Source organism: Patagioenas fasciata, chromosome 2 (assembly GCF_037038585.1).
Source record: "Patagioenas fasciata isolate bPatFas1 chromosome 2, bPatFas1.hap1, whole genome shotgun sequence".
In the NCBI taxonomy this organism is placed as follows: domain Eukaryota; kingdom Metazoa; phylum Chordata; class Aves; order Columbiformes; family Columbidae; genus Patagioenas; species Patagioenas fasciata.
The window spans coordinates 87,815,909-87,834,096 of record NC_092521.1 but is presented as its reverse complement, the minus strand read 5'-3'; the positions used below and the strand labels follow the sequence as shown (position 1 = coordinate 87,834,096).

The 18,188-nt window shown below is 42.1% G+C and overlaps 1 protein-coding gene across 2 annotated transcripts in view; it reads right to left on the bottom strand.

Annotated features, from left to right (window-relative positions):
* Positions 1-18,188, bottom strand: part of CDH20 (cadherin 20) — a 119,279-nt gene that overhangs the window by 6,690 nt on the left and 94,401 nt on the right. For both annotated transcript variants that reach the window (XM_065831678.2, XM_071804511.1), the window contains exons 5-10: positions 16,262-16,429; positions 14,007-14,194; positions 9,251-9,504; positions 7,630-7,766; positions 4,973-5,094; positions 2,967-3,084 (exon numbers count right to left, since the gene is read on the bottom strand). In XM_065831678.2, coding sequence (XP_065687750.1) covers positions 2,967-3,084; positions 4,973-5,094; positions 7,630-7,766; positions 9,251-9,504; positions 14,007-14,194; positions 16,262-16,429 — 987 coding nt within the window. The remainder of the gene's footprint in view (positions 1-2,966; positions 3,085-4,972; positions 5,095-7,629; positions 7,767-9,250; positions 9,505-14,006; positions 14,195-16,261; positions 16,430-18,188) is intronic.

The window sequence follows — 18,188 nt, the reverse complement described above, 5'->3', positions numbered from 1 at the left end:
AGCATTTCCTTCCTGCAGTTGTCTGCCCCACTGCCACTGGTGTGTCTCCCTGGAGGGCCAGGGGAATTAACCACTGTGTAGGGCCAAACTCTGAGATCTGATCTAACCATTGCCGTTATCACAGGAAAGGGTTGGTTTCTTTCTGCATGCATCTATACAAGAACAGGGGATGATTAGCCCAGAACTTCTCTTAGTTTTAAAAAACTGCTTGTAATAATTATGAATAGTTAGAAATAACATAAAGAAATATTTCACCAGGAGTGGGAGAAAGAGCACAAAGAAGCAGGAATTACAGACACCACTGGCCTGAGGAAGAGGTCACATTTTTTTCCTGGGGATATTCAGCTAACTGCTTTTGCACTCTGACAAAACAAGGTAGATCACAGTTTTAGAGAAGGAAAAAATAGCTAAAAATTGTCCTAGGACAAATTAAAACACAATGAGGAGGATTGCCAGAGGCTTCCAATGACAGGCCTGGTGGTAGTGTGATGCTGATGCCTGCACCCATTAAAATGGACACTCTCCTCATGAGTCCCCAGTACCCACAGAGGGAGGGCAGCAGTTCAGGGTCAACAAAACATCAGCTCAGAGTTTTATCTGGAAATGCCATAAGGTTATTTTGTTGTTTGTCCCATTCTTACAGCAAACCTTGTTTGCCAAATTTTTCCCAGCATAATTTCACCTGGAATTAGAAGCAGGGGACGACAGCTGCCAACACCCTACATTAGTAACTGAAGAGATAGGAGACCCCAGCTCAATTCCCTGTTTGATCACATATATCTTATGCGGCCTGGGGAAGTCCTTTATGCCCAAATTTTTGCAGATACTTACACGCCTATCTCCCATGGATTTTACTGAACTCGAAGGGAACCAGACGTGTAAGTAGCTTAATTTCTCCTTGCCCTGGATGCCCGCCTGTAAAGTGGAGAACAATAGGATTTCTCTGTCTGCCAGAGATATGTGGAGAATGAATAGACTGAAGACATTCTCAGAGACTAAAATTACAAAGGCCGAAGAAATATGTAAAACAGCTCATCAGAATGCAAACTGTGATCTATTTGTTGCTCACTACAAATCAAGGTTTTATTTGTTGCCGTGAAGGCTGCATGCCTTGCAGTTTCTTTCACTGTAATACTGGATGACCAAGGAACCAGCACCATTGCTAATCTTAATAGTGCCTTCCCGCAGCCTGGGAAGCGTTGCTGTCTCCTTGCAAGGTGGGTTCTGTTTCTTGTCTTGCTACCCTTGGACATACAGGATAGTTACCCTCTCTGTGACTGAGTCATACAATTTATATAGTCTTTAGTGGTCCCTAGGTGAAAATATAAATTATTGTTACTGAAGTGATTACTGCACTCCAAATTACTGAGGCAGTAAGTTAATCCTTAATGTGTATATTTTAAATAGTCAGTGATTTGATACTTAACATTTTTATTTCAAATTTGTAACCAATAGTACCCTAAGCTTCTTCAGATATATATATATCTCTGGAAAAACTGGTGTTTTACAGAGAGCGGGAGGTACAGCCATTCAGTCACTGCTGTCACTATAAATTATCGCAAGTATGGCCTTAGACAGAAAAAGTGAATCTCATGCTGGGAATTTTGTGAGTTTCTTTTTTTGGAACAATGCCTTGAGGATAAAGTGAGCCTAGTTTGCCAAATGTTTTAGCAATAGTTGTGTTTCATTTGTTCACTTATCTTTGCAATACGTATTAAAAAAGAAAAAATAGGGAGGCAATGAGATAGAGCGGGATCAAAATGCAAGAAATTGTGTGGGGAAGCTTCAGGGACACCATAGAAAAAAGGCTTTTGGGATGAAAAAGCAATAGCATGCTGTGGAGGAGGGCTTCAGACTCTGTAAGTAGCATCTTTTTAGACATGTTTGGTTAGCAAAGGCTTTATTAGCCTCTATGTTGCTTTTTAATATGTCTTCAGAGGCAGAGATGCAGACTTACGGAAATAAGTGTGACAAGTAGGCATGTGTGGGAGTGCGGGTAGACACTCTACTTGGAGACTGGCTGCAGGCGCTGCAGGTCCCTTTCTCCCCATTTATTCTGGATTGCTTGTGATTGGTGGCACTTTACCCACTAAACCACTGAAATCCAGCCCCTTCGTATTGATTTTCAAAGGTCTGCAGCAGGTCTCTCAAGGTTATCCATATTTTCCGATGAAGGCTGGTGTGGGCCTGATCTTGGCACCATTGTCTGCCCAAGGAGATCCTCCACCAGTGGTAGACATGCAAAGCCTCCCACAGTGGGGCTTTTCTACAGGCTCCAAAACTAGCAAAGCTTCCCCAAAAGAAGCAAATTTCACTGGTTAGGACACTCAGTTACCAGTGTTTTGCCATGAGTCTTCTCACTATATTTCAGTTTCTACTTAGCCCATCTTACACAGACTTGTAGCTGTACGCCAAGTTACCCCCTGAAGGTTTTGCATCTCTCCCCTGCCTCCCTCCCTTTTCTAGAGAAATCAGGATGTGCAAAGAGGAAGAAAAAAAGTACTTGGGGGAGAAGACTGGAACAGTACAAGAACCTTTCCTTTCTGTGCCTGGGAGAAAACATGAGTTCAAAAAAAGAGCAAAGTAATTCCCTTCAGATTTGTCTCCTAGTTCCAGTTGCTATCCTACCTTTAAGCATCTCCTTTTGAATGAATGCAATTTCCACTCTGGTAATCCGAGATGCCTGCAGCCTGACCACAAAACCTGAATTTGCACAGAATACTGGCACATTTCCTCGAAGAAGAAAAAATGGCCTCTTGCTAGAGAATATTTATAGAGAATAAAATATCATATAACCTTCAAATGTATTAAGAAATATGTCATTTTATCACTGCCTTTAAGGAGCAGGTGTCACTTGGTATTATTTGAAATGGCAGTCTTATCACACACTATAAGCCACAGCCTCTCAAGTCCAACTCTGGCATTAGAAATTAGAGTAGCTAACTGTCTGTGTCCACTCTGATTACCTTGATTGTCCCTTAGAGTAAAGTTGGGGTTGTTGGCTGCCTCTGGAGCCAGGCTGTAGTAGAAGTGCTGACCCTCCTGCGGGTCATCCCTGTCAATCGCACTCACTGTCTGGATCAGCTACAGAATACAAGAACAAAGCAGAAACAGGTAAGAAGCAAAAATATATACAATATAAATAAATAAACAAACGGATAATGTGTATATATATGTATACAAATATAAGCAGCTGGAGCACTGGAGTAAAACTGTCTTCCTGAGGTACAACAGATGAATAAACAAGAGACTCAAAACTTTGCAGGCTCAATTTATTTTGCTATCACTTTTAAACAAAAGAGGTGATAGTCAGTTTGGTTGAAATAACAGGCACTTCCCCCCCTGCTGCATCTCTATCTTCTATTGCATGTTGCTTTTTTTCTTTTGAGGGCCCAGGGTGTTCAGAAGATGGCATTGTGCATTTGAAAGCTTGTAAGAAAGCCCATACTTATTTTCAGCTTAGCTTTGCAGGTAGAGGAGGTTTTCAGGTTGATTATTTTATCACTCTTTTAATTTTAAATCAGTTAAACTCTTCCCAAGATGTCAGTGGGAAAGAAAGAAAATGCAACCATGCAAACACTCTGCATATGCAATAAATAACACCATGGAAAGCAACTAAGACAATGTTAAATCCCGAAGATTTGTCACCTCACCTGTAGAGGCTTAGTAAAGTAGGTCTAACAGCTGGAAGCACAGTGAGCTATAGACCTATCTGAGCAAACATTCTGACATCTTTTTAGACAAAGAATAAATCTTCACCTGGGTTTTTGCATTCGAAAGTTGTTTTTGAATTCAAAGGAAAATGACAGACCAATAAAGTCATATTCAACACATTAAAATGGATTTCAAAACTTTTCAAAATGTAGCAACAAAATTTGGCTTTCTCTTCTGATAGAAGCAGACCAAATTAGCTTGCATTGTTTGAAAAGCTTATTATTTAGGCCACTCACCCTTCAAAACCAGGAAGCAGACTAGGCGATGATTTATATTCCCTATATTATTAAGGACCTCCATAAATTAGTGGGATGAAATTAACCTGTATGTAATAGTTGTGAGGACAGTTGTCTTAGTAGTGAATAGCTATTTCATTCTGCTTTACAGCAAGATGAGAGAAGGTTCAGCGAACACGCAGGGATATTGCTAGCATAATATTTCCTTCACAAACCATGAGTGGTGTCTCTGTGTGTTTGCACTGTGCTGTGTCAGCTGTGTGCTAGGAGATACAAGTCCCCACTGTGGACCCTGGGTGGTGAAGCATGAGGTCGTCTCCCAACAAGTGATCAGCAGTGGAGTTTGCATCGGATCCAGCAAGGGAGAGCTCATATGTATGTGTGGCAGAGGCAGACCTCATTCAAGGGCTTTGATGGGTTTTGAAATAGACAGGTGCAAAAGGCAAACACTGCTTGCTTGGATGTGCTGGTCTACAGTGTTTGGAGCTGGAAGTTGTGTGTTGTCTACAACTCTCTGCCATCTCCAGTTTATAGCAGAACAGATCCAGTTTGTCACCCCTTTGAAGCTGATATAGTATGTTATGTCCAGCTCATGTAAGTCCAGATGTGCTTAAGGCTCTTATAAATGGGTCATTTATAAGTAAACCTTGTCTGTCACGCATAGGCCTGACTGATTCCATGGCCCTTCTCATGACAATTCTGCTCTCTTTGTTTCTGCTACAGGACACACAAAGTGATCGCCTGCTGGCACCTGCCTAAGGGAAGGCTTTGCTTCAGCTGTGCTGTATATTGCACAGTGAATCTGGACACTACTACATGAGAAAAAAAAAGGTGCTATGTACAATGTCAATCCTGGTGTGATGTGCTTGCTTTTGGAAAGCAGCACCGACAGCTGCCGACAGAGTTTAGATAAAACATGTGGTTAGCTGAGCTCTCTTTTCAGGCTCATCCTTTCCAGCATGATGCTTCCACGTAGGACAGCATCCCCTTCAACAACGCCTGGCGGTACCAACATTTCTCACCTGCCCTGCTTTGGCGTTTTCACAAACAAAAGCTTCATAAAACCTCGCAAACTCCGGCGCATTGTCGTTCACATCCAGGACTTTCACTGTCACGGAGACGCTGCCCACCTGTGAAGGGTTGTCTGGAAGAAGAGGCACAATGTAAAGAAGGGTAGTGTACAAGAAGGGAAAAGGGGCTGCTCCTCACTCTGCTCGACAGGTAAAGCAGCCCTTTTGCTACTGACCTGTGTTAAATGACATTTTTGCATTGGGAAATGCAGTTGCTTGGATGTTGTGTGACTCGGAATGAAGCTGCAAATGCTGCTGTCTATCCTGGTTTCCCATCTAAACACATCTTTTTCAAATGAATTCTGTGAAAAACTTTAACCTGGTTCAGTTCAATGGGACTATTTCAGTAACAAAAGTTTTAGACAATGCTTTGTATTTTTTCTATTGCCGTTTTACTGGGTGATACTGTTTGCTGAGCCTCAGTACTGGTGACATGAATTAGGAAGGGACTCTTTTAAGGATAGGCTTGTTATTTAGAGCTTGTTGAAAGTGGCAATTCTGCAGTTTAGATAACTTTTTGCTCAGAATTTATGTTCCTTGAACTCAAAAATAGTGTCAAGTCTTTGATACTTTGTACATGGGGGTTTAAAATGTAATAACACATGAAATCATAGAGAAAAGCTTTCACTGATGCTTAAAATTGCAATGAAAATTTTACATTCTGCATGACATCATTTGTGATATTTCTGTCCCACTGGTTCATTAGCTTGCTTTACCAGTAAATCCAGACATCATTTCACATATCTTCACAATTTCCAGACTAAGCAGCCACAAAAGAATTTTTTTGTCTTACTGTGTTCTTTTCTGCCATAAAACATCTTTTCCCCCCTTATTGAATGATAAAATGAAATTTTAGACAGAAAGAAAAAAAATTCATTATTAAGAGATCAGAATAAGTGCAAAAATCCAGAAAATTCTTAAAAATTTGTATTCCCACCTTTTTAGCCATACCACTTCATGCTTTTATCTCCAAATATACCTCCCTTTATAGCAAGAAATGATACGTTCGTATAAACATCAGAGAATTTTGGAATTTTCTTAAGTATTTGAGGTACTGTATCCATAACAAGTGTCACATTGTATCACTGAGATAATACTCTTAAACTATATTGTTTCTCCCTAATTTATAATTTAATCCTTCAGCTTTCCACATACCCATTAATATCTTGCTAACACACCTGTCACTATGGCAGATGAATGTCTGCATTTGCACTTTAAGTAATATTGTTCTAACTTTTAAAACTAGGAGCTTTATTCAGGAGTGCTCAACTATGACAGTTTTGAAACTGTACACTAAATTAAAATATTGTGCTGCACGTGTACAGAGCAAAACTGACAGGATTGATGGAGGATGAGTCAAGCAAAGACCTTCATATTGCTCTCACCCTCAAGTGCTGCTGCAGGGGCACCTCTTACAGACTTGTGTGTGTGTGTGTGTGTAGGTGGATCTATGTGGAATTTTAATGTCCGTTGGTGGCTGAAAATAAAACTGCCATCAGAATAGATGGAGTGAGATCCTATTATCTCACCAACCCCTCTCACTAGTTAAAAAGGGGACAGAAAGGTACCACGTGCTGGAACAACCTAGAGATCTGTTGCAGAGTCACCCCGAATCTTGTGAAATATTCCTTCTGCTAACTCCAAGTTGGCTGATTTAGTTTTGGGCAAGTTTCTCAAAACTTTTTTTTTTTCTTCTCGAACTGCCCCATGTCTCTGGTACAGCTGGGATGTGCAGGAAGCTCTCTCAGACATGTGGAATGGTTCAACTATTGGCAGCAAGGTTCAGAAAAGCTGCTGCTCCTAGGCAAACTAACTGAAATCCTGAGCAAAAGCTATGTGGACCAAAGAGCTTTCAGGTGAAGATTGGGTGACCCTTTTATTTTATTTGCTTATATATCCCAAGCTTCTTTATGAAGCTCACATCTGTTAGTATTTCAAATCCAACTAAATTTTTCATACTGACACTATGTAATGATCAGCATCTCCTTGTTGTCATAGCTTTGATAAAGATCTGGCATGGATGAATCCTGAGCTGAGCTTCAGCTCATTATAAAACTCAAAAGTATAACGAGTTCAGCATACTAGAAGATCCCAAAGCACTCTGGTCCAAATTATTTATGCAACAAGCAGATGGTGATGATATTTACTTGCTGTTGAACCAGACCAGATTTCAACCAGTGACCTGGTGGTGTAAGATCATTGCTGCCTACCAGTCCCAGTACCAGGCAATCTTTCCAGGTAGGACGGGCAGCTCTGGTAGCTTTGCAGCCTTTGCAGTGCCTGCTTTAGCTGCCTTGCCCTTCTGGAGAGAAACGGCTCTTACAGAAACACATCAGGAAGAGTTTTAAATAAATCTGTGGAATACTAATGAGTTGAAAAAGTAGCACTCTATATTTAATTGCCAGCCTCTACTCCTCCCACTACCTTGTGAAAAGGAGCATAAAAAATAAATAAAATGCAGCGTTTGCTTGTTGATGTCAGAAGAGTAATTCAGTTAATATGGCTTTCCACTCAATGCATAAGAACATGTGAATTGCTGAATTCAGGTCTCTCAGCCTGCTTTGTCTATTGTATCTTTTTAATCTATGTACAGTCTGCATTTTCCTTACTCAGCTCCATGGCCAGTACAGTGATGTTGTGCCAAGAAACGTCCTCCCGGTCAAGAGGTCTTGCAGTCATCAGCGCTCCTGATGTAATGTCGACATAAAAGAACCGCCCTGGATCACTGCTCCTGTCAATCGAGTATCTGCAAGAGCACATGTTAAAAATTTTATGCAACCCTTGTGAAAACTGTGTGCTATAGCCAATGAAGTATCGCAGCAATGGGAATACTGTTATATATGGCAGATCCACATTCTTCCACAACCTAGTCGTGTGTTGCATTGACTTGTATAGTTACAGAGTGAGATGCTCAAAAAACTAGGAGCTCATGTGGCTAATGGTGTTTAATGGTGAGTAGTACTTGGATGGAGCTGGAAGACAGGAAGATTTAGAGGAAGGAGCCTCAAAGCAAGGCACAGCTCAGCACAGGAACATCTGCTTTACAGATAAAAACTGTCAGTGTGATTTCTTTTTCTAAGCAAAATAATTATGCCATTTCCTTGGGCACAATGCAGACAGGATGGAAATGACTTTATATTGGCTTGTTCTTCGAGCACTTAGGACGATGAGGCAGAACTGTTCCCTTCCTTGTGCTTTTGTACTCTCTCCTCCTTCAGGTGACTAAACTCCACCTGCATCGTAGACCATCCTAGATTGAGCCATGTCAGCGCAAAGGGGGATGATGACTGGCTTTCTCATATCAGCCAGCCGGAAAAACAGCTCCCTCTGTGAGGCTGATTCATCATCATTACTGAACCTGCCTGGTAATTATGTCAGTTTAACGCTGGGAACAAGCTTCTCACACTCGTGAGCAGGGGAGCGTGGTGGTACCTGCAAACCAGAAAACTCAAGCAGGGCGGAAGTTGATTGACACCTGCCACTGCTGTACTTGGTCAGAGGGACTGTTTCGCAGAGTGTGCAAAATACTCAGTACCGTTTTATGTATTACCTTGCTTTTTGGCAAAGATCAGCTCAACAGCCAAAGCATTTTTTAGATAAGAGAAGGAGCCAACCCGCTGCGATTGTTAACTTGCAGTAACCTAGAGCTTCTGCAGGTTGTGAAAATTAGTATGTGGGCTGGCCTTAGGAAAAATAAACAGTCTTCTCTGATAAACTGGGCTGACTTGGCAGCCACTACAGAAAAGAGCACTGTGATCACACAGATCTGCTCCTTTGGCTCCTTGCTGAGTTGCCGCGATGAAGCTCCCATGGCTGTAAATACAGCTTTACCTTTCTTAACTCCTTCTGGGAATTCCCAGCTTTGCAGCTTTGACCAGACACTATATAATTTAGTGGTTCATGAATATTTATTAGCATGCATTCAATCTACTCCAAAAGTAGTTGTGTATTTGAGCTGTTGACAAAGGTGGGCTTTGAAACAGAAGGGAGAAAGAGAGGAGAAGATACAAACATTCTCCATACCACAGAAAAGGCAAGGGTGAGCTCCTGCATTGCTTTGGCAGTCATAGCAAAGCCTCTCAGTGTGTGCGATCTGGTTTGACTAAACCCACTGATGACCACCACGGGCTAAAACGAAAGGGAGTTTCTCTTGTTTCAGCCCCATCACTGCCCCACCAACCAAAAGTACCAGGGAGTGCTCCTGGAGGAGCACGTAAGGAGAGGACAGACCTGATGGAGTTGTTGGTCACATCCGGGTCCTTGGCAGAAATCATCTGTATGGTGGTTCCAATCTCCACATCCTCGGGCACTTCCACAAAGTAGAAGCTGGGCTCAAACACTGGAGGTTCATCCACATCCTCCACGCTGATATGGACAGTGGTGGTGTCGCGGAAGGGACCCAGGTTCAGGAACCTCATTTCCAGGTGGGGGTTGGCACCCTCTACTTTCAAGGTGTAGCTTTTCTTGCTCTCAAAACTTAAAGGCTGAGGAGAAAAAATATATCTAGATTAGGCACACTGAGTTGTATGATTTAGGCCATATAAGTCTAATTTTCAGAAGTAAAAGTTGACCTCTAATATAAACTTTTTTTTTTTTTAAAATAAATCTTTTCAATGATTTTTAATTATAAGAGTAACAAAGATAAATATTTGCAGGTGGAGAGAAAGCATCAAGTGACAGTATTAGGAATGACACTGCCTACTTTTTTTTTTTTTTAATTTGATAGTTGAACTGAAAAAGACACGACAGATATTTGCAGATCACTTCAGAGCACATATTCTTTCATTCTTCCTGCTGAAACAAAAATAAAAATGGATGCACCACCATTGCATTGTGATTCACACAGTGTGTTTCATTTTACTCTGTGAAAAAAAAAAAAAAAAAAGACAGAAACAGACAGTATGGGAGCACCTGAAAATAAAGATATGAAGAGTCAGTTACTCAAAAAGGGGTCCTGGTGGCAGGGACAAGGGTGCTCACCCCTGAGGCAGAGGTCTCAGCCAGGATCCTCTCGTCTCCAGAGCACCCACCTGCCAAGCTGCTAAGAGGCTCCAGAGAGAGCAGGGGATACGTCAGCCTCTCCAGTCTGTATCAATAATCCATCATGTCTACAAGCCAGGTTTTTAACTTCCTTGGCGAGTGTCCTAAACACACGTTCACAACCCAGGTGTGCTGGGTGCTAGGATTTTAATCTCCTCCCTGCCTAGAGAATAGTTTAATTTCAAAGCATTATGACATACTCCTGACCTCATCCTGCGGCAGCTCTTCCACTTTGTATGAAATACTCAAGTGTTATTTGAAACAAGGAGTGGGAATGGCAACTTTTTTTTTTTTCTCTTCCCTGGGATAATGGATAAAGGGGAGGGGGCAGCTTCCTCTGTTAGTAGTTTCACTAATTTGTTTTCCTTTCTAGATAAAACTACTGATTTGATGAACACGGATATAAAAATAATGCTGCTGGCACTGAACTTTTCAATAAATAAACATTCCATCTCCTTTTCCTCTTCTTTTCACAGATCCCTGAAGAAAATAGTGCCTCTCCAAAACCTTCTTAGACCTCAATAGAGAATTCTGTATTTAATGTGCCATTTACTAGTCTTTATATGAGACGACTAAAAGCGTCTGACAATGACATCATGAAAGGATCATTCCAAAAGATAAAAAAAATTTTCACCAGATGAAATACACCTTAAAGAGGACACAGCCATACTTCCTTGGTTGCAGACAAACCAGGAAAGAAATGTCCCTTAATTCTTAGGGTTGCCCAGTAGAACAGACTCCTTTTAGTTACATGAGTGGCTTTCAAAACATGCAGTTTTATTTGTATGCAGGGATTTGAGCGTTGTGTGTAGAACTGCTACGCACAGCCTCGGTTCATGCAGACTCCAGAAAGAAAACTGCTGTTTCCATCCAACATCTTTGTTTTTCCTATTTAGCTCTTTCTTTTTGAAGACCTACCACCAGCCTGGGGCAGGAACACAGGGGGAGGAGGACAAAGCAACCAGAAGACAAAGGTAGGAAGATCGTTACTGTAGCAATGAAGTCCTCCTTGGTCAGTCATAACTCATCTCTTTTCTGGCCCGCTCGATAGTGCAACCGGGAAATTCTGTAGCCATGAGAGATGTATTAATCTAAGCAATATCAGCAGAAGTTTCACATGCTCAGGCATGGCAGGAGTGTATACTATCAGCCTCAAAACATGCCCTGAATTCAGGGGAGGCTTTGGCAATTGTCTACTGCCACAACAGCTGCTTTCTGAAGAAGTGGAAACATTACAGTGACATAAAAGCTCCTGCTTTCACAATAAAATTACCAATACAGAGGTCCTTCACAGGAATGCCTAATGAAAGCCTGGAGTTCTTGAAATCATAAAAACTAGAACTGAGCATTTGGTACATGGGGTTAAGGAATGAAGACTGGAATGGGAACTGTTTTTTTTGCACTGAGGAAGATGATGGTCCAGTATTACTGGAGATGCTGTCCAGCGATACAGTAAGAACTGTGCAACCTGTAGCAGCAGGTACAGATGATCTGAAACTTATTCCTGCTGCTCTTAGTTCCACATGCTAAATCAGTGACTCCTGCAGGCATGACACTTGTCAGTGTGGATTTAGCTAGGTCTACAAACATATTACCCATTACTGCAGAGTCATTATGGTCTACTAGTTGCATATTTATGCATAGTAAAAATAGCAGTAAAATATATTCACGTGACCAAGCAACACTTATTGTCCGTCTGGCAAGGAAAACGTGCAATGCAAAGCTGCCTAAACATATACTAAAAAAAGAGGCCATTATATTTCATGGTTTCTCGTGCGGAGAAAACTGGGTGAGAAACATTGCATGTACACTAAAAAGCTAAGTTCTAAAATGAGTAGTTAAATCACAGAAACACTTAATAGCTGTAAAACCCAACTACATTAGACAGAGACATGATTACCTAGAATGATCAAGCTAGAAAGATGAGAAAAATCAAACAAGCGTGCCAGGCCATCATATTTTTTAATGCTCCTGTGTTCAGACCCCCTTAGTTTGCCTTGGAGTCCTTCATCGTCAACCGTGGCTTTCCCTCCAGATCATCTCACGTGCCAATGCCTCAAAACCACTGGCCCCCTCATCAGATTTGTCTTCACAGGTGCATTCAAAACTCTTTCCAACACTGGTGCTACAAGCACTGTCCCGCCAGCAGGTTACCTTCTCCTGCGAACCAAGCACGCTGCAAAACACAGTCAAGAAGAGAGGTACCCCGTGGAAACCTCTCCTTGTCCTTGTCCTTGTCCTCCTTCCCCTGAGGCTGAGATGGGCATCAAGAGGTGCATCGCATGGGTGGTATTTAGCAGAGGTGGTTGTGAGAAAGTGTTTGACCGGGCAGTGGATGGGCAGGGTGGGGGGCAACATGGGGCTTCCCAGATACTGGGATCCGTCCTGTCTGAGTAACCTCCCACTCTGCCTCCTATGGGAAATGCAAAAATGAAGGCAGGGAGGAGAGAGAGGCTGTCACTGAGGAAAGTGTCAACCCCACAGTCAGGGAGCTTTGAAAGAGCTGTAACTCTTCAGGACGTGCTCAACATTTTGTGGGATTAGTTGCCCGAGATCAGTGGCCACAAGACTGAAAGCGGTGGTCTTATCTGTAAGTTCTAACTTTTTAATGTTTGTGATAGAAGCAGGATTAGTGCTAACTATTTTGTTTGGGAAATCAGTCTGCAAAAATTAAAAGGCCATTTTTGCTTTCTTTCAAAGAAGATTTCATTACAGGTTTAAAAATCCTTTTCTATATCAGCAACAATTGATATTCTTTTTAGTTGAGTGGATCCAAAGGACCACTCTCCTAATGTTTGACTACTGCTAATCAAAACATCACAAAAAGCTGCAGGCCTGTATAGAATTTTGCAAACATTTATGTACACTGGATAGATCGAGCAGTGTGTACCTGATGCCAGTACATATCTGGTATGATTGTTGCTATCAATTTTTGTAACTCCTCCTCCTGACATACATGAACATCTAGTAAAACTACAATCATAGCAAGTGTCAAGCTTATAGAGACCTTTACTCCAAAGAAACTGTTTTCTTTCATCAATAAATAAGTGAAAAATTACATTAGCGTTTGCATTCCACATCGACTTCATTCCAGCAAACCGGCAGGGACTTACGTTCATAAACAAGAGCTGGAGAAAGGTGGCCATAAATAGATGCTTAATGCTTTGCTGGAGGGCATAGAGGCTTGCAGGGTCAAATTTCTCCCTTGTGTTGTTCCATTTTAGTGCACAATTTAGTCCGAGGCTATTTAAATTGAGACTATACTTCCTTATTAGTACACTAGATATGCTTAGGCAGAAATATGGTTACAATTTCATAACCTAGAAACAGAGTTGAACTTCTAGCATTTATGTAAGATTGTAGAACAAATATCCTATAGCAGGGAGTCTAAGAAAAATACTCTATGCCTTTCTGCATAGCCTGCGGTACAGAGTACTAGCAGTTTCACAGCTGCCATTTTAGAGACAGCTTCTTCTAGCCTAATTAGCATTTATGGATCTTCAAGCAGCAATGAAAAAAAAAACCTGCCTGGGTTTTATTGGTTTATAAATAATTCTGAGGCATGCTTTATTATTGTTTGTGGGACACCAGAGTGAAAAATGTGTACAGTTCAAATGCAAATATTGATCTAATTTCTTGCATTGTAGGATAATTAAGCTACAGAGAATATTTAAATAGATAAATAGTGAGTCAGAACATTCTTTTGGTGGGAAAAGACATGTTTATGCTACTGCTGTCCCTACTATTTGAAGGTTGCTCCTAGGAACACTGTCTGTTTTCATATTTTAGCAACGAATGTTAAAAGAAACCGTGTTTTATAGCAGGAAAGGGGCTATTGTCATGTAATGGGAACTAAGTTACTACAAGCATAAGGGAATATTGCACACATAAAAAGTGACCAGGACCGTTAGCCATATAAATTACTATAAAAAGGAAACTTTACTACCTTTCTCACTGTAATGATGCCAACTTGGTAATTAGGATCAGTGTTAATGTCAAAGACATCCAGTCCATCTCCATCCACGAGGCTGTATTTCATCTCCGCATTGATGCCTTCGTCCAGGTCTTTAGCAACCACGCGGCCCACCGTGGAGCTGACGGGAGCAGACTCCAGCACGCTCATCTGATAATGCTCTGGCACAGGGAGCACAGAGGGAGAGGGGGCAAAAAAACGGCTGTGAAAAGGAACTGAAAACTGCACAGCGATGCAAAGAGTAGGTCAAGGCAAGCCACAATAGTGCATAGCCTGCAGGGACCCCCTAGAACCTTTCCCAAAGCTGCAACAGCATTGTGATTTTCTTTAAAAAGCCACAGCTAGATTGAATTGCCTGGGAAGGTTTTATTTAGGTGTTTGTCATATCAACAGGTTTGTTCAAAGGGTTCTTTTCAAAACAGCAATATACCTGAAAATCGAAACTTCAACTAGAAAAATAGGGCAACTAACACCAGTGCTGTTGTAGCCACGATATAAAGCAGGATATGAAACAGATTTAATAGGACAGGCATTTTTTTGTTAGATCAGCTTGTATAGTGGGAATGAACACATGTTTTCAGCTCTACATATCCTTTCTCAAGGCCATATAAACTTCTTTTCCACCCTGAACAAGGCTTTGAGAACTTGGAAGCTCGCCTGTGTCTTCCAAATTTACCAGTTACTCTATTAAAATATACTACTTCTCCCTACAAACCTCATCTTGAGCACATTGGGTGCATCGCTAATTTGCTTAGCAGTAAGCCTGGGGAAAGAGAAAGCTGCTATTTAAAAAATGTGTTTTAAAAATACAGATTTTTTTATCTAAAATACAGGATGTTTCAAAAAGGAAAAAATTTGAAATCACTATATACAAATTAAAGTATCATCTTGATGTGGTCTGTACAGCAGATGGAGGGAACACAGAGCATTTAAAAAAGGTTACTAAAGCTTGATAACTCATTAAAGCATTTGTAAATTTTTGTGTAATTATAACATGTTGCCATTGTGAAATTTGGTCCATCTTTTTGAAACACCCTGCACTTCTCTGCCATCATACTTTATGTTCAAACCTTCCTTGCTGCACTATCTCTATTAATGCCATCAGTTATTGAGATTTACAAGACAGAATTATACCAAAGGTGGATTTGATCTATTCTCATTTTTCTTAATCAAGACTTTGATATCAAACAGTTACGATTCATGCCACTTTCAAAACAGGATTGGCAATGATGCATTCAACAAATTGCTCTGCCAGAAAAAGGAAAGTGGAAGTTGAGGCCTCTTGCTGATCTTAAGTGGAGTGCTTTGATTTAGCAGTGCAACATGCAGAAGCAGATGGAGAAGAATAACAGCAAAAAGAACTGCAGGAGTTTTCTTTTCTCAGCTAGATGGGAAAAATGGCAAAACCAAAAAGGCTTGAGACTGATTTACATCACCAAAAAAGCACTTTTCTTAAAAAGAAAATAAAATTAGATGCCTTTAAAGATTTAGTTCAATCAAACTTGAAAAGTTTCTTTCGAAGTTTTAACAGTAATACAGAATTAGGTAAGTAAATTTGCACCAAAAGAATTTTTAAAAGAGCAAAATATTGCAAATCTTGCTTTGAGAAACAGTATTGTTTCTGATAAGAGTGGAGTTGTCTATTTTTGCATTCCATTAACTGTGGCTGTTACATATCTTAGGGTTTAACCATATATTGCCAAGATTTAGACAAACCATTACTGGAGAGCAGCCTGTACGACAAGGCACTCTACAGTGGCAGCAGAGCTACCAGACACTCCCCTGCAGTGGCCTGGCTGGAGTGCTGAATGAATTCTCTTTCAACTTTCAGCAGTGCCACAAGCCCCTGATTTGACAGACAGCCTTTTGGAGATATTACAGGATGAAGAGAGAATCAGGGCAGTAATTAGCAGCCAAATGAAATGGCCATGAGCAGTCTAGGAACACAAAAGATCTCCTTCCTTCCTTTTTTCTGTAAATTAATTTCCCACCCTTTAAAAAAAAGTGTTGGTTTTGATGATTTTGGAGGTCAGAAACCTCTTCTGAAAGACAATCTGGTGTATGCTCTATTCTGACATTTTCTGAAGGCAAGCTCCTTCTTCAATCAAAAATTCTGCCCATCTCCAGTTGTCACTGTCCTGAGTTTGAAAGTGGCTGTAAGGAGAGCAAACAGCAGCTGTACAACTCAGTCACCCCTTTTTGCCCATCCTGACACAGCGGGTACTCACTCTGTGGAAATCTGGGTGGATTGTCATTGACATCAGAGAGGGTGATGTTGACTGTAGTTGTTCCAGCTAATCCTCCCAGCTGTCCACCCATATCCTTGGCCTGGATAATCACTTCATAATATTCTTTGGCTTCTCTGTCCATGTTCATTAGAGCTGTCCTGATTAAGCCTGATTAAGTGAGATTGAGAGAGGGAAGGGGTTTCAGGAGCAAAAGCAATGGCAGTTAAAAAGCACACAAACAAGGTCTTGCTCCTGCATCATATTCCCTCTGTTATGAATGAGAACAGACTCTGCATTCAGTCTCACCTTTCCTGGCAGAGTAAAACTCACTGAGATTTAATCTAGGTTAACAGAAGGTGTGAATTTTAAAGAAGACCAGTTAAAATGCATCAGCTTTGGGGCAAGCTGTCTGTTCAAGATTAAAATGTTGTCTTCCAAGGGAGCTGGAAGAGTATTTTGGGAACAGAGCACACTATACTGTATTAAGGCCCTGCTCAGGCTAAATATGTCCACACAAAAGGTGGAAGTGATATGATAAGTGAAAAGATACGTCAAGATGAGATTTCCAGAGTGTTCCTACACACATAGTCCTGAAGGCAACCTGAAACAAGCCCACCGGCTTTCCTCGGCTCCTTCGGGACTGGGAGCTACGAGTGCAGAATTCGGGGAGAATGCCCCTGGTTCGGGCAGGCTGCTCCCGCCCTGGTCACCCTGCTCCCCAGACCCTGCAGATCGACCGTGTCCTGCGGGGTGACACTACTGCGAGCGGACGTAAGGTGGCAGCAACACTTCTCTGATGGAGCCTGCGAGCAGCCGGCCCGGGCAGCGCTGCCGATGCCGCCGGGAGCTCCGGCCGGTGCCCTCGCCCGCATCCACAGCCCCGGCCCTCCCTGCGGTACCGGCCTCGCCTCACCCCAGCCTGTCCCGTGTCTGCCTCAGGGTTTGGCTGCTCCCCTTTCTTTTTTATTCCTTGTGCGTCAGGTCTGCTGTTGCACGCACTCCTCGCCCTGTCACCCCACTGCTTCCTGCCCTTCCACATGCCTGTCTGTGAGGATGGAGGTGAACAGGCCTGTGTTTAGGAGCCGTCAGCCCTCCAGTCATCCCAGTGTGACCCATTCCTCAAGCCTTCAGCAACCCCTTGCCTACACACAGCGTGCAGACAGCTTGCTCCTTTGCTATGCGCCTGCCTGGCGTGATGCTCCACAGGATGCCTGGCAGCAGGACGGTTCCTGAGCAGGAGAGAAGCAGTGGCTGGTGGTGTAGCCCAGGGGATGTGCTGCCAGGGGACATGTTCCAGGGTGCTGGTGGCCCTTGCTAGACATCAGCTGTGACACATTCGAGGTGCCCTCCTATGTGGGGGTGGATATGTGTCAGCCCCAGGCACTGTCCCAGCAGTACTTGCATATCAGGACACTATTAACTTGAGTGATCTGCATTTGGGCTTTATTTTTAGCAGAAAAACAATATATGGATTTAATAAAAAAGCAGTAAGAAGATATTGCATTGGCAATTATCACTGTATGTACAAGGGAAGAAATAGTGACCAGTACTGAACAACTCACAGTGAGCTATTTTAATCTTGCTACATGGAGCCCTTAAGAGTCTCATCCTGCCAAGCTGAGTAACTCCCATGAAGTGTTGTAGCTCCTCAACTCCCATGGATATAAATAGGATATGAAAACCCTTAGCATTTTGGGAAATATTTTCTCCTTACACGAATACTTTTTAGGGAATTTCCACTCTTGGCTTGTCCTTCATACAGAACAGGCTAGATCTAAAAAAAGACCAATGCCTAAAAGCCAGGCTCTGCCATGTGCTTGTTTGGGGCCTCTGGTCCCTAGAGGAGGGCCAGTCCAGGACACCAGGACTCAGAACCACATCGGAGTTTATGCTGCTCCAAATGGGACCCAGAGGAGCAGTCATGCTG